The sequence below is a fragment of the Physeter macrocephalus genome, chromosome 18 (assembly GCF_002837175.3).
Source record: "Physeter macrocephalus isolate SW-GA chromosome 18, ASM283717v5, whole genome shotgun sequence".
Classification (NCBI taxonomy): domain Eukaryota; kingdom Metazoa; phylum Chordata; class Mammalia; order Artiodactyla; family Physeteridae; genus Physeter; species Physeter macrocephalus.
The window spans coordinates 45,321,841-45,337,540 of NC_041231.1; the positions used below are offsets into that span (position 1 = coordinate 45,321,841).

At 50.2% G+C, this 15,700-nt stretch overlaps 2 protein-coding genes across 2 annotated transcripts in view; one reads left to right on the forward strand and one right to left on the reverse strand.

Moving 5' to 3' along the window:
• Window positions 1-15,700, forward strand: part of FYCO1 (FYVE and coiled-coil domain autophagy adaptor 1) — a 58,598-nt gene that overhangs the window by 17,373 nt on the left and 25,525 nt on the right. The gene's annotated exons all lie outside the window — the stretch shown is intronic.
• On the reverse strand, window positions 6,391-9,475 carry CXCR6 (C-X-C motif chemokine receptor 6). Its single transcript, XM_028479728.2, has one exon. The coding sequence runs from the start codon at window positions 8,154-8,156 to the stop codon at window positions 7,131-7,133; it is 1,026 nt and encodes a 341-aa protein (XP_028335529.1). The 5' UTR covers window positions 8,157-9,475; the 3' UTR covers window positions 6,391-7,130.

Consider the following 15,700-nt stretch of genomic DNA (forward strand, 5'->3'; position numbering starts at 1 on the left):
GGAGCACAGGCTCCGGACGCGCAGGCCCAGCGGCCATGGCTCACGGGCCCAGCCACTCCGCGGCACGTGGGATCCTCCCAGACCGGGGCGCGAACCCGGTTCCCCTGCATCGGCAGGCGGACGCGCAACCACTGCGCCACCAGGGAAGCCCTATTGGCCTCATTTTAACTAACTTACTTCTTTTAGGTCTTATCTCCAAAAACAGTCACATTCTGAGATACTGGGCGTTAAGACATCAACATAGGAATTTAGCGGGGGGACACAATTCAGCCCATAAGAGCAACGTTTGCTGGGCTGCTGTAGCCACGCTCAGAGTAATGCACTGCTCTTTAAAAACCGTGTTCATGGGCTTCCCTGGTGGTGCAGTGGTTGAGAGTCCGCCTTCCGATGCAGGGGACACGGGTTCGTGCCCCGGTCCGGGAAGATCCCATATGCCGCGGAGCGGCTGGGCCCGTGAGCCATGGCTGCTGAGCCTGCGTGTCTGGAGCCTGTGCTCCGCAACGGGAGAGGCCAGAGCAGTGAAAGGCCCGCGTACCGCAAAAAAAAAAAAAAAAAAACCGTGTTCATCTTTTGGAACCAGTCATCAGGCTTGGTAATGGTGCCACAAGATTAATTTCTGTTTTCTCAAGTAGATGTTTCTCTCAGAAGTCCTCTTTTTTTTTTTTTGGCTGCGCCATGCAGCATGCAGGATCTTAGTTCCCTAAGTAGGGATCGAACCCGTGCCCCCTGCAGTGGAAGTGGGGAGTCTTAACCACTGGACTGCCAGGGACATCCACCCCAAAGTTCTAAAAGCAATAAAAATATAACCAACTTCGTTACCCAGTGCTTTGTGGAACCCGGGGGACTTTCCCCTCCCCCAGCCCATGCCTGCCCCATCACCAGTATCTTGTGCTTCTCTTAATCAGTGACCCAGACCCACCAGATGTTCCCGATGCCGCAGGTGGACAGCATCAGGCACAGGGGTGTCCTTTAGTACCGGCTCTCCATTGGCCCTCTCATTTTTCTGGGCCAGCTCTTTTTTTTTTTTTTTTTTTGCGGTACGCGGGCCTCTCACTGTTGTGGCCTCTCCCGTTGCGGAGCACAGGCTCCGGACGCGCAGGCTCAGCGGCCATGGCTCACGGGCCCAGCCGCTCTGCGGCAAGTGGGATCTTCCCGGACTGGGGCACGAACCCGTGTCCCTTGCATCGGCAGGCGGACTCTCAACCACTGCGCCACCAGGGAAGCTCTGGGCCAGCTCTTTCCCAACAAGGCCTGTGAGGAGAGTTCTGCAATGGCTAATTTCTAAATATATGAAGTAACTGCACAAAGTGCCATTGTATTAAAGTGTCAAGAGTTTAAGCCAGGGGACCCTTGGGAAAACTCAAGTTCCCCTACATGGCAGCCTGGCTTGGTGTTTCTCGGCCCCTGGAGTCTGGCTTAACTGCGGTTCCTGCAGCAAAGCACTGCCTGTTTAGAAGCTCAAGGGAGAATTGACATGGCTCCTGTGTCCAGACGTTCGTTGACTCACTTTCTATCCAGTTAGGGAGTTTTGTGATGCTCTTGCCGACTTGTATTGAGATCTCTGTTCCTCTATTCCTGCCCAGAGTTCAGAGGAAGGGCTGTCAGATTTATCATCCAGGATTTCTGCTGCATGGGAGGAGATGCACTTAATCTTCGGAAGGTTCTCAGCGTAGGAGATTTTAGGCTCAAGTGTATGTCTCCATACTCTTCTGTTCTCTTGCTTGAGGGTGACTGACCTTGCCTCATGGATAAAGCCAGCCCCATCACCCAACCCAAGAAAGCCTCTGCTCACTGTGACCATGGGCCCTTTCTTTTCCTTCTGAAACCTTTCCTGGCTGCGTGAGCCTGCAGCGTTCTCCCCAACCCCCATGGTTCAGTGGTCCCCAGGGCACGTTCTGTTGCATTTGCACTAAGCCATACTCATGCCGTCGTCACCTGGCAACTCTTCACTGACTGTGCCTCAACTGCTGGCCAGGTGGGTAGGTGGGTAAGGGGTCCGGGGAGCAGGACCGGAAGCTCAGGGCCCGGGAGGATGACCTTGGGCTGTGTCACCTGCATGAGAAGGTGCCGCCTGCAGCTCCCTTTTCCTCCCCTTTCTCAGTAGGAACAAAAGCAGAAGGTCTTCTGACCGCTGACGAATAAGTGTGTTTTGGTCATGGGAAATCAGGAAGCGGTCCAAGGAAAGGAAACTGCTAGCATGCTGGCCTGCGGCCTCCAAGGGAGATCCAGGGCTAATGGATGGACCTGCAGTCCCCATGCATCATCTGTTTGGGTGAAGGGCCAGCCCTCCAAGTCAGTTCAGGGCCTGCCTTGTCTCACACCTTCCTTTGAGTTAGCCAGAGACAGACCCCTGTGTCTCTGGTGGCTTTTTCTTATGTTCTTTTTCTTCTTAAGCTTAGGACCAATCAAAACCACCAGGAGTCTGAGAAACTCAGACGGGTTTGGTGGGGTTGGGGAGTGAGGGGTTGGTATAGAGCCTGGGTTTGTGTATGCATCCCTGCCAAGACACTGAGAGAAAGAAATCAGCAAGTCCAAAGGAAGAAGTGGTCCAGGAGGGGTTAAAGGCAGTGAAAGCCCTGATGTGGGGGGGGGGAGGCTTCCTGGAGGCAGTGTCTGTCGAGCACTTTCCCTGTGTAGCAGCTTTTGCACATGACCTCACTTAGTCCCTGCCCAACCCTTCAAAGAGTACGGATTATGGTCCGCATTTTACAGGTCAAGGTACTGAAGCTCAGGAGGCCAGCTAACTTGCTCCGGGTCAGGGGGCTGTAAGTGTTAGCACTAAGCTTTGTGCCCAGAACCCCTCCCTCCAGTCCACAGGCCCGAGATTCATTTTGAAGAGTACAGCCCTCTTCTCCTGGTCCTGTTTCCCTATCTTCACATCAAACACCTGCCCACCTTCCCTGCCTCTTTCTCCACTCCTCCCCGCCCCCCCCCACCACATTCTTAGGACACAGTTGTCTGCCTTGGCCCTCCTGGCCGTGATGGGACAGGAACAGGTCCCAGAATCCAGGCTCTTGGGAGACCTGGCAGGATCCCGCAGATCCCTAAGCAGCCTCCCAGAGGCCCCTGCACGTGGCTCAGGAGCACAGCCCACCTCAGGTGGAGGGGTGATATTCTCCAGAACCCTGCAGGTGTGCACACCCCTCCCAACAGTGACCCAGGCCCACCCTCAGCCGTCTCCCTGACCAGGTGCCCAGCTCTTCTCAGGACCGAGGCAGACAGAGGAGGAAAGAAACTCTGTCCTCCAGCAACAGGCCTGGCCTTGGGTCCCTTGGCCTCTGCTCTGCTTCCAGCAGCCATTCCCTCCTCCAGGCCCGGCTTCCCTTCTCAAGCAGACCGTGCTCATGAAGAGCTTGAGGTCCAGAGTCAGACACTCCTGGTCTGCTGCCTCCAGGTTCCCTGGCTTTGAGCACCACAGCCCCCGAACTCAGTTCCCTCCCTCGTACAGAAGAGACAGGGACGGCACCTCTAGGGTTGTTAGGAGGATCAGATGGAAATGATGTGGAAAGCCTTCCATGGAATTGCGTGGTTTTGGTGATGTTTTCCCTGAGCTGTGAGGTCAAGGGCCACACTGTGGTGTCTACTGCGACGGGCCCTGGTTCCTTACATCTCGTAGCTCAGTTGTGTTCGCCAACGAAAATCCCACCAGATGCCCAGATGATACTGAGCTCAAACTCACGCACAGAGACTGTCCCTGACCCACAGAGCATCTTTGCCAGTACTTGCTTTAGAACAGGTGCTCTATGGTCAGAGTGCTTCGGGGATCTGTGGCAGGTTTATCACCAACCAGGAGATACGATACCTGGTATCTCAAACCGAGAACAGGATATGGTGATAACGGTTAAGGTCAGAAAGCCACCTTGTGCTTGGGTTAACCTAGCATCTCCGCCTTCAGACAAGTACAGAGTTGTCAGGTACCCCGGGCCGTCTCAGCCAACATTTGGGGGAAGAGAAAGAGGTTATTCACCGGGGTTCCAGCCCTAGCTCTGCTGTGTGAGCTTTGGCAGGTAGTAATGTCTCTGAACTAGTTTCCTCATCTGGAAAACAGGGATGATAGTACCAGGCATCCTACCAAATGGCATTGGGAGTTACCGTGGACCACAAAGGACAGGGCCTGTGGAAGCGGTGCTGCCCTGAGAGAACGAGGCTAGAACCAGCGCCCCAGCCACTCCTGGGCCCTGTGCTCTTTGCTCCGCCTCCACCCCTCCAGTACGGGCACCTTCTGTTTTTTCTCTCCTGCAGTACCATTTCCTCAGTCCAGAATGCTCACTGAGAATCCCGGGCTTCTGGCTGCAGGTAGCCCCTGGAATCAGGTTCACCCTGTGTTCACCACATCTCAGACAGTGTGGCCATCATGGCCTCTAACCGTCCCACCCCCGGCCTGCAAGTTCAGGGAACCTGGTTGGGGAGGAGACCCTGAGGCCACACGTGAGGCCAACTGGACTCACCCAGGGTCCACACCCAGCCTGACCCCCTCCCGCCAGTTTCCCCCACACCCCAGGCTGCTTACGTCAAGCACTGGTGCGTGGGAGCAGAGGGGAGAGCCAAGGGGAGAAGGGCGGGTCTGAGCTTGTGCTCCATGGGGCTGTCTTGTGGATGAGTGAAGTCGAGAGTGAAAGCCTTGTTTGGGCTGTGCCCGTGTCTGTTGCCCGTAATGGTGTGTACCCAGGAGGGGTTTGGGAAAAAGATCTCTACTCCCAAGTGTGAGCAGGTGAGGACCCAGAGAGTAGGGCCAACGAGTGACTGGGGAGGCAGAGAAGGTGAAAGAAGATTCAGCTGCTGTGCTTTTCCTCAGGACAGGCAGGCAGGTTCTCCTAAGCTGTGGAAGGGCCAGTGCAAAACCTTTTTGCAAGGAGCCTGGAGAGAGGGCATATAATAGGCCTGGGATGGGGCACGGCCTGATGGGTGCATGGTCTCCTTTGACTCAGCCAGGCAGGCACCGTTTGGGGAGAACCTGGCAGTCCCAGCAGCCGCCCCTCTGTTGCCGTGACCAGCAGCCCCCAGCGTGGCTTGGAGTGCACTGTCCGTGCCTCACAGCGCTCCTGGAAGGAGGGCCGTCGTCAGCTCAGGGTGTGGGTGGTGAAACGGGCTTGAGGAGGCTGCATGGCTTGTCCCGGGATGGACAGATTTGGAGCTCTCCCCGGGGCAGTGTCTGAGTCACCCCAGAGCCCTGCTTTTCCCATCCCACCACACTGCTTTCCTCCGTGGGGACACATGGAAAGGCCGCAGGGCCCCTGGCTCCCCGACTCTTCACTCGTTCCTTCCCAGTTAGGGCCTCTGCCTCTTGTTCTGGGACATTGGTGGGGAGGCCAGGGGCTTGTGGCCCCTCTGCCAGAAGTGCTTGACATTAAGGTGACAGCACAGAGTAGGGTGACCAAAACTCCCCCTCTGAAGCCAACGTAAACAAATTGAAAGTCAGCCTTGTCACCAGGAAAAGGGCAGGTTTTGGTGTTTGAGGAGCACTGGGTAGTCCATGCGGCCTGAGCACAGTAAAGCCACTCTCCCCGTGGGTGCGTTGAGGCATGTGTATGAAACAGTCGGTGGCCCTCTGGGCCCTGCAAGGCTGGCCTGTGCGCAGCTGGACTGTGCCGTGCACCTCTGGAAGGCATGAAGCTGACCCTCCCATGCCCCGCCAGTGCACAGAGAAAGGCAGGCGGCTAACGTTTTGTGTGGCTGGTTCTTGAGAGAATAACTACCACCATTTTGGGGGCCCTTCCTCCCACAAATGCAAACCGTGCTAAGTGTTTGTGTGCACCCTCTCCAGTCCTCGCACGACTGCCCTGAGAGGTGGTACTGTTGTGGTCCACGTTTCACCAAAGCGGAAGTGATTAAAAGATTACCAGCTGGTCTTACCCGCTCGTGACTTGGGTCTGTCCAAGCTGCGAAACCTCACTGTTCGGCCCTTTCTGGCCCACCTCCCTGAGCACTCTTCTTAGCTGTTGTCAACAGGTTCTCCATATTTCAGTGAGTGATTTTGTGACATGTGAGCCAAAAAGGCCACTTTAAGCCTGTTGAGCAGGTTGCTGGGATCTAATAAACATGCACAAACAAGTGACTGACATATAAAACTCTGCCTCATTCTGTGACCACGTCCCAGAGGTAACAAATGCACCTCTTGTTCTGGGCAGGAGGTTGAAGCCACAGTTGTTATCATTGGTGTATTGATAGAGCAGTGCCCTGGAAGTTGACAGTTTTAACTTATTTCCTGTTCTCTGAGCCCACAAGCGATCACTTTTGGTATATTCAGGAGTATCACAGTAAGGTGGAATGTGCCTAAGGATAAAAGTAGTTTGGAGACTTTTAAAAAGTTTTATTTCTCAGTCTTGAAAATCATGCTGTTTGAGATGTGTGTGTGTGTATTATATATACATTTATATACGATTTGTGTGTGTGTGAGGCATTGCATAAATTCAGGTTTTAAATGAGCAAACCCACCAAAGATCCATTTCAGAAGTGCTGCTTAGACTCATGATAGTCTTAAACTCAGCTTTTCACATTTTTCTAGCATTCTGTGGCCCACTGGAATCCTCAGCCGACCCTAATTTGCTTTGGCCCATTCATATTCCCTGGTGCTAGTCCTTCCAGGATTAATCAGAGAACATAAAGCAGCTATCTATATAAAACCAACCGCACAAGGCGCGGCAGAACCTGAGCTCATTTCTGTTGGGTACCTGGTGATGGAGGTCTGAGTGACAGTGTCAGCACTGGTTTTCATGGCTGCTTTAACCTCCCCTGCTTCCCAGGCTGCAGAAGAATCTTCTGAACTTGGGAGCCCAGAGTGTCACGTGCCATCAAGACCTTTGTTGTCCAGGTCCCCCTCTTCAACCCTTAGTCCCATTCCCATTCCCATTGAAGGAGAAGCTGGGGTCTTGAGAATCACATGTCATTCCCTGGTGTCAGTATTCTCGGGGTAGAGGAAGGAAAGCTCTGGCAGCTTTCAGACTCCCCTTTGAGCTTTAGGCCTGGGTGTAAGAGAAGAGAGCACAGTCTGCGCATGCCTGAGAAGAAGCATCCCACCCCAGCTGCACCATTTGATTCTCCTTGAGAATGCTCCTGCTATACACAAAGCCTTAGAGGACACAGCCATGCTCCTGTGACTTCCTGAGCAGCCTCTCCAAGCCCAGCAAGGCCTACAGCTGGAACATGCTGGTCGCCTCCGTGTTGCGAGAGGCTGAAGCAGTCTTGGAAGTGTCCTCTGAACACTTCCATTGGCTTGAGACACCCAGGTGAGGGAGGCAGCCAGCGTCTTCCACAAGTTTCCAGAAGTTCTTCCGAAACTTCAGGCCAACAAAGGCATAGAGCACAGGATTAAGGCAGGCACGCAGGTAAGCGATGGCCTCTGTCACTGTGATGGCATAGTGAAAGCTAGTCATGGTGTGGTACTCCCAGCTCGCGCTGCGGATGAGCTTCACCAGGTTGAAGGGCGTCTGGGTCAGCAGGAACACCGCCACCACCAGGAAGATGATCTTCAGAGACTTGTGCTTCTGGAAGCCTCGGGCCTGAAGCAGTGTCTTGATTATGACTGAGTAGCAGACAATCATGGCAAGCAGTGGCAGGAAGAACCCCAGTGTCATCTGGGTGGCCAGAACCATGGTGGAAATCTCCTCGTTGTGATAGCCGCAGACAGGCTTGTCAAGGTAAAGGACATTGCCATAGATGATCTGCGGCAGGGAAACCAGCAGGGAAACTACCCAGATGGACAAGCAGATGGCCTTACCCCAGGCCATCCACTTGGCCTGCTGGTTATAGGCCTTGGTGGCCTGAACCACTGCAATGAAGCGGTCCATGGTGATGCAGGTGAGGATGAGCATGGACGTGTAGAAGTTCAAAGTGTAGATGCCCAGCAGGGTTTTGCACATGACGTTGCCAAAGACCCACTCATGGATGCCTGCATAGGCCCAGAAGGGCAGAGTACAGACGAACACCAGGTCAGCCAAGGGCAGGTTCATTAGGAGCACGTCCGTCAGGCTCTTCAGCTTCTGGTAGAAGATGTATATGACCAGCACCAGGGAGTTCCCCACCAGGCCACAGATGAACACCACCACATACATGCAGGGCAGGAAGAACTTGCTGAACTGCAGGAAGTGTTCATGCCCCTGGATGCTGTCATTGGAAGCGTTGAAGAACCCGGGGTCTCCGTAGTCATACTCGGCCATGGTGTCTGTTCTGATGGACCCCTGGGAGTCAAACCACAGGAATTATATATATTCGGGGCTCAGGGTGATCCCTCCTGTCTTCCCATTGCCCACAGTTAGGGGGCAGATAGTCACCTCCTAAACCTACCCACTGTTCTGCTCAGTAACAGCCCAGTATACTGGGGACAACCAGTTCTGAGGGGAAACTGCTCAGACAGGACGAGGAACCCTTCCCTGGCCCTAAAGTTCTCAAGATCTCACCCGTCTGGGAGACAACAGGTAACTGACCCCACCCACATTCCATAAAATCCTGTGCTCAACGGCCTTGGAAGCAAAGGTCACCACGTGGTGAACTGGGGACTGTGTCCTTTTGGAAGAGCTGCGCTGCTCTTCAGTGGGGAGGGCTGTATTCATCTGCCCAAGCCTCGGAGAAGGTGCCCACCCAGCCTGTGCCCCATGTTCTGTTAAGTTGACCCCTGGACTACGAATTGTGAAAGCTAAGGCAATATCCCCCTTCCAGGGGGTCCACCATCAAGGAGGCTCCTGGAGACCAAGAGGTGTTTGGTCCTTTCTGCCTAGGTGGGCCATCCATCCTGCCTCGTCTTGCCGTGATGGGGAGCCAGGGCAGGGGAGAGCCCAGGCTGCCCAGTGCTTTGGCCGAGCGGCTTTCTGACCAGGGAACTGGGCAGTTTTCCTCACGCCCAACCCCAGCTTTCCCCTTCATCATCTCTCACAGTGTATGACTTTCCACCCTCAGGGCCTCTTTGATCTTCAGGAATCTCTTACAAGGTAGATTCCCCCAGAAGGGAACATTGCTTTAGCTTTTATGACCAGCAGTGTAGGGCTGAGGGTCTCCTTTAACACACGGAAGAGCTGATTGAAATGGGACGTCAGGTGGGTGGGCTACCACAGCAGGGCTGGTGGCCAGCCTCGCAGTGGGGCTACTTATGGCAAAGACCAAATAGCTGTGTCTCTTGCCTGGGAGTCCCAGCCCTTCAAGGTTATCACTTCCCTCTGACCCTTCTCTGGGCCCTGTGACCCTGCCGGGGACCATGGACCAGACACGGGTGATAAAATCTGTGGTGTGGGAGTAGGGGCAACTGCGGCAGCATCGGCCTTGGAGGGCCGGGTCAGTCGCTGCCACTGTCCTGCAGGTACTCAGTACGCAGGAACTCTTCCAGTGAGCGGTGCCATATCCCACTGGCACCTCAAGGAAATGTTTAAGAAGAGCAGGCATTTGGTTTAGCAAAGTCAGAATATCAACCGGCCAGACGGGGCATAAAAGGAGAGATGATCTCTCCTTTCTGGTCTCCTCGGAGGCTTTTCTTTTCCTGATGCTGGGTCCTGACAGGAAGGGATGTCAGCCCTGCTGCCACCTTGGTATTTCATGGGCTCAAAGCACCCTTTCTCTCCAAGGAAGGACCTTGTCTTTGGGCTAAGACTACTCAGTGAGAAGTCCCTCCTCCTGGACCCCAAAATGTTGGATCTCTAAGAGTGAAAGGCCAACCCATAGGCATTGTGCCCCACCAGCGCTGGGCTGCTAGGTTAAGTGGGTCCGACGATGCTGTGTGTGTGTTACTGCTTCACATGGGGACAAAAATATATTCTTCATCATTTAGAATATTGACATTGAAAGTAATGTCAGATCTCCATTATTGTTTGACTTACTCTTGGCTTTTAAAAAAAATTCTCCTGGGACTTCCCTGGTGGCGCAGTGGTTAAGAATCCTCCTGCCAATACAGGGGAGGCGGGTTTGATCCCTGGTCCGGGAAGATCCCACATGCCGCAGAGCAACTAAGCCTGTGTGCCACAACTACTGAGCCTGTGCTCTAAAGCCTGCGAGCCACAACTACTGAGCCCACGTGCCACAACTTCTGAAGCCCGCGTGCCCTAGAGGCCGTGCTCCGCAACAAGAGAAGCCACCGCAAGCAATGAGAAGCCCACACACCACAACAAAGAGTAGCACCCGCTCGCCACAACTACAGAAAGCCCACGCAGCAAGGAAGAGAGCCAAAAATAAATAAAGAAATAAATAGATAGATAAATAAATTAATAATTCTCCTACTAAGGCTGTTGCTGCATCCTTAGGCTGGCATTGCAATTTCCTCAAATGACCCATGCAAATTCATTTGTAATAATTGGTAAACTAAACAGTGTTTAACAGATTGGGACTGCACAGTTCTGTGCAGATAGAGTATTAAAAATTACTTTCCCTTCTAGAAATATTAAAACCATTTATTTCTTTATTTACTCTAACCAAAGTCCTAGGTTGATTTGTGAAAATTAAAAAGAAAGTAATATATACAACTTTGGAAATAGTAAGTGTCTGATAATAAATAAATAAGCAAAGTATAATTTAGGCATAAAAGAATATGACTGAAATGTTTAGGAAGCGCCTTTAATGATTTTGGAAAATGCAGTACATTAAAAAAAATTTTTATTGGAGTATAGTTGATTGACAACGTTGTGTTAGTTTCAGGTGTACAGCAAAGTGAATCAGTTATATATATATAACTGATATATATATATCTCCACTCTTTTTTTCTTTTCCCGTATAGCTCATTGCAGAGTATTGAATAGAGTTCCCTGTGCTATACAGCAGGTTCTTATTAGTTATCTATTTTTACATATAGTAGTGTATATATGCCAATCCCAATCTCCCAATTCATCCCTCCCCGCCCCCCAAGAATGCAATATAATATTGGCTGTTACTGTTAAAACGAGTAGGTGACAAAGTGAATGTAGAATTGATCATGATTCTCAGCCTTCTTTGATCATAAACCCCTTTGAGAGTCTTATTAAAGCTGTAGCTCTTTTCCCTCAGTAATAATGTGCAAACACGCCTGCAGCTCCGGGTCCTGAACCTTTTAAATCCTTCTGCCCCATAGTCTATAGACTTTGTTTACAAATCTGTGGTAAGCTATAGGGTTTTGACTATATTTTTTAAAACATAGAAAAATGATCAGATTTTATCAGCAGTTCATCCCTGGCTGGTAGAATTAGGGGTGACTTATTTCCATTCCTCCTTTATATTTTTCTGTATTTTCTGAAGTTGCTACAGTTGTATATTGACATATATAGAGAAAAGAAAGTAAACCATAATCTAAGATAACAGCTTGTCTTACAAAATGGAAAAGAAAAACAGAAAAAGAGATTAGTCAAGGAACACACACAGTGACTAGACTCTCCTTATCTCCTGGGGAGGGTCTAACTATGCCATTACTATCAGTATCATCTTACAAGCATCATCTTACAGAACCAGGTGAAGTCATAATCCTCTCCTCCGACCCTCATGGCAGCAAATAGCAGAGATGGAGTTTGAGCCAAGGGCAGCTGAGCTTGAAAGCCTGGGCATTTGACACCATACAGTGCTGCAGGCAGGACTCTGAGAATCCCAACAACCTGGAGTTAGCCCCTCTTTTAACTCTAAAGAAGAAGACCAATGACTCACCAGTAGAGATGCTCCCTCAGTTTGTTCCTGAGATGAGGTTGCTCACAGCAGCAAGGTCGGCCTCTGCCTGTCTGATGTGGTCCGTGTTTCCGTTGAGTAATTTTAAGAGCCCTAGGTTGGTGATTATAAGAGACCCAGCCCTTCCCCATCTTGCAGATCATAATCCACATGACCAGCCTGCACCCATGTAATTTGGGGGTCAAAGAGATGAAGCAGTGGCTCTGATGCTGCACACCCCCTGCAGCCTGGCTGGGGTCTTACTCTTTTGCCAGGATCCAAGAGGGTTTTAATTTGTAAACTGAAGGGGAGCAATATGCAGTATCTGGTAGTCCAGTGAAGATGGTGGCATTTGTACCCTAAAATTATTTCATTCACTAGTCGTATGTCTCTTTTGGGCAGTTTGGGTCTGGACCAATGCAAAGTCGATGCTATGGCCTGGGTTCCCTGTGTGCCTGCAGCTCCAATATATGTGACAACCCTGATTCTCATACCAGTCCTGCAAGTAGGTATTACACCATTTTATAGACGAGAATACAGAGGACTATAGCCAAAGAACAGCCCCACGGACTCACAGCTAATAACTGCCACTTCCAGGATACAAACCCAGGTCTCCGTCATTGCCAGACGGCTTCTAGATGATGGGTCTGCTAGAGGGCCAGACACAGCCCTTCCTCCTAAACCCACACCACTCAGTCAGGGCTCACCGCCCTGCTTGTCCAGGCTAGAATCAACAGTGAACAGGCTGAACCAAATAGTGAAGGCCAAAGCACCATCTTTCTGAAAGAAATCTTCTGAGACAAGACATTCCTTCACAGTGAACCAGCCTGACATCTTGGAATCTTTAAGCTTTGAGAGATGAGTTTTTCCCAGAGACAAACGAACCGTATCACTTAGGACCAGTTCACAGGGTGATGTTAGAAGGGGCTGAACCTTGTCAGACACACTGGCTCAGCCATGCTCGTCCCTCTCAGCAATCGCTTACCCTCCGTGGGGAAGAACAGGCCTCGGCCCGGTGCCCTCCATGACCACATACATGCTTGGGAAGGAGGGGTGATGTGTATCTTAGAGAGAGCGTGACCGTACTTGTCATAACCATTCTCCAATGGAAAGTTCTCCGATGGAAAACTTGGAACTAAATTAGAGGATAAGAGCCCCTCACAATTTGGGGGCCAGAATTTTATTTCAACCACTTTACAAAGTGCCTTCGGTTGTCTTCCAATTTGTAGTGCTTATCGCTTTTCTTTGAAACAAAACTCTGAACTTCTTAAGGGCAAGTACCCGACCATACGTCTTGGGGTTTTCCCAGAATATGTAAACATTTCCGAAACAGAATTGAGGGAGAGTAAAAGGTCTCTGGCAGCCGTGCCCCCCGCAGATTCTCAGAAGTAAGACTGTGCTGACCTGCTTTCTTTTTCTGAACACCTGACATTCTGGAGCCAGGGTCCTGCGTAGGACGGCAGTTCAGGACGCAGGGATGAGGCAGTTGCTGCTGGTACAGGAGTAACTGCCAGGCGGTGGTGGGTGGTGGCGGCTGTGGAGGATGAGTTGGAAAAATCCTCAGAAAAGCAGCCTAACCAGAGGGCAGCAGGCGGCAGGTCAGTTGTCAGGACGGGCATGTGGGTCTGCGTGTTTTGGTCAACCCATAGTTACCAAGTAATCAGAAATCAACACCAGAAGTGGTCTTCTTCACTTGATTTTTAGGCAAAAAAGGAAAACAATGACTAAAAGAAAAACTACTAGGAATTTAATAGTAAAATAGAAAGATGCACTCAAGCTCCACAGTGAACGTGGCCCACCGTGTGGCTCAGCGTCTCCTTCCAAACCCGAGCTGTTCAGTAGAGCCTTCTGAGATGACAGGCGTGTCCTGTGTCTGTGCATCCAACACAGCGGGCACTAACTCCTGGGGCTGTTAGGCACTCGAAGTGTGGCTAGTGCAACCACAGAGCCAAGCTTTTAGTTTTGTTTTAATTCTGATGAATTTGAATTTAAGCAGCCACATGAGGCCAGTGGTACTGTATTGAACAGGGCAGTTGTAAACCAGAGACTTCTCCACTTCACAGGAGACCCCGTGTAACAGGCAGAGAAGCACTCCAACCATGCTGGCTTAGCAAGGCGGAGGGGTGGATGGAGCCCTCTGGGGAAGGCTGTCAGCAGGACACTCAGGCCATGAGGCTCTCTGGGCTCCATTCCTTCCTCAGCCAACCTGAACAGCCAGAGAATCTGCTCTTTGGGCAACTGGCAGAATTGAAGTTAAAGAAAAAATAGGCTAAGGCGTTTTGATTTGTGACAGGAGAATACTGTATATATTACAGCTGCAGAGAGCAAGCTGGAGGGACCTCACCTGTGACCCCTAGTCCAGGCAGGCGTGGACCCCTGAACTGCGTTGCTGGGGACTTCCTCAGCGTCCTTGCCTGTGGTCACCACTTTATTCTTACTTGGTTCCGAAGTGGAGCAAGCCTTGGTCATGTCCTTGGGGACATTTGGGACAGAAGACCACCTTGGCTGTGTGCATGACAGGTGCCCAGGCCAAATGTGGCAGGTGTGGCCAAGATGACCACCCTGATAGGGTGGAGCAAATTGACAGATATACGTGCCTTAGGACAGTTCAGCTCGACCAACCACAGGCTCAGGGACAGAAATTCAGATGGACAGGAAGGGATGACGTGCCATCAGCCATGAGAGGCCACCGTAGCTAGTAGTAGGCTCCCATGGCCAGAGCAAGGGGAGGAGGAAGGTCACTTTTGGGTGGTGAGTTTGTCTTGCATCTTTTCTGAGGGAAACACCTCAATGGCAACAGAAGGAGATAGGGTGCCCCCTAGTGGCCTTATCTTTGTTCCCCGTCATTCTCAAACTTTAAAATCCTTTGACATCTTCCAACAGAGTTGCTCGAACATTTTCTACTGCATCCCACAGTCAGAAATTTACGTGACTACCCAGGTGTGTATGTGTATAGACAGAGTCAAACAAGAGCCTCATAAAACAATGCTTATCCTTACCACATGCAATATAATGCAAAAACGCGTTCCTATTTTCTATTATATCCTATTTCTTTTTTTTTTTTTTTTTTACCCCTTTATAGGAACATTTTTGCAAAAGCATCAGAGTACACCCAGAACTGTCTGTAAATGACAAAAGACTTAAAAATGACCACGGTTAAAGTTTGATGAAAGTTCATAATAACGCAGTTGACAAGGAAATTTAGTTATTTCTGAGACACATTTTAAAATAATAACTAGAATTATGACTTATAACATTATACTAGAACATATAAGATTTTTAGGAATTTCATGTAATGTCTGAAACATTTATATTAACATATTTCCATACAAATAACCCAAAGAAAGTTTAGTATTAGTTTTTTGTTTTTACTTTCTTTTAATTTTTAAATTTTATTTTATTTATTATTTTGTACAGCAGGTTCTTATTGGTCATCAATTTTATACCCATCAGTGTATACATGTCAATCCCAATCGCCCAATTCATCACACCACCATCCCCACCCCCACCGCGGCTTTCCCCCCTTGGTGTCCATACGTTTGTTCTCTACATCTGTGTCTCAACTTCTGCCCTGCCAACTGGTTCATCTGTACCATTCTTCTAGGTTCCACATACATGCGTTAATATACGATGTTTGTTTTTCTCTTTCTGACTTACTTCACTCTGTATGACAGTCTCTAGATCCATCCACGTCTCAGCAGATGACCCAATTTCATTCCTTTTTATGGCTGAGTAATATTCCATTGTATATATGGACCACAACTTCTTTATCCATTCGTCAGTGGGCATTCAGGTTGCTTCCAAGACCTGGCTATTGTAAATAGTGCTGCAATGAACATTGGGTGCATGTGTCTTTTTGAATTATGGTTTTCTCTGGGTATATGCCCAGTAGTGGGATTGCTGGATCATATGGTAATTCTATTTTTTGTTTTTTAAGGAGCCTCCATACTGTTCTCCATAGTGGCTGTATCAATTTACATTCCCACCAACAGTGCAAGAGGGTTCCCTTTTCTCCACACCCTCTCCAGCATTTATTATTTGTAGATTTTCTGATGATGCCCATTCTAACTGGTGTGAGGTGATACCTCATTGTAGTTTTGATTTGCATTTCTCTAAT

Bases quoted from the DNA above. Each gene is read 5' to 3' on its own strand.
- CXCR6 (XM_028479728.2), bottom strand. From the start codon at position 8,156: ATGGCCGAGTATGACTACGGAGACCCCGGGTTCTTCAACGCTTCCAAT.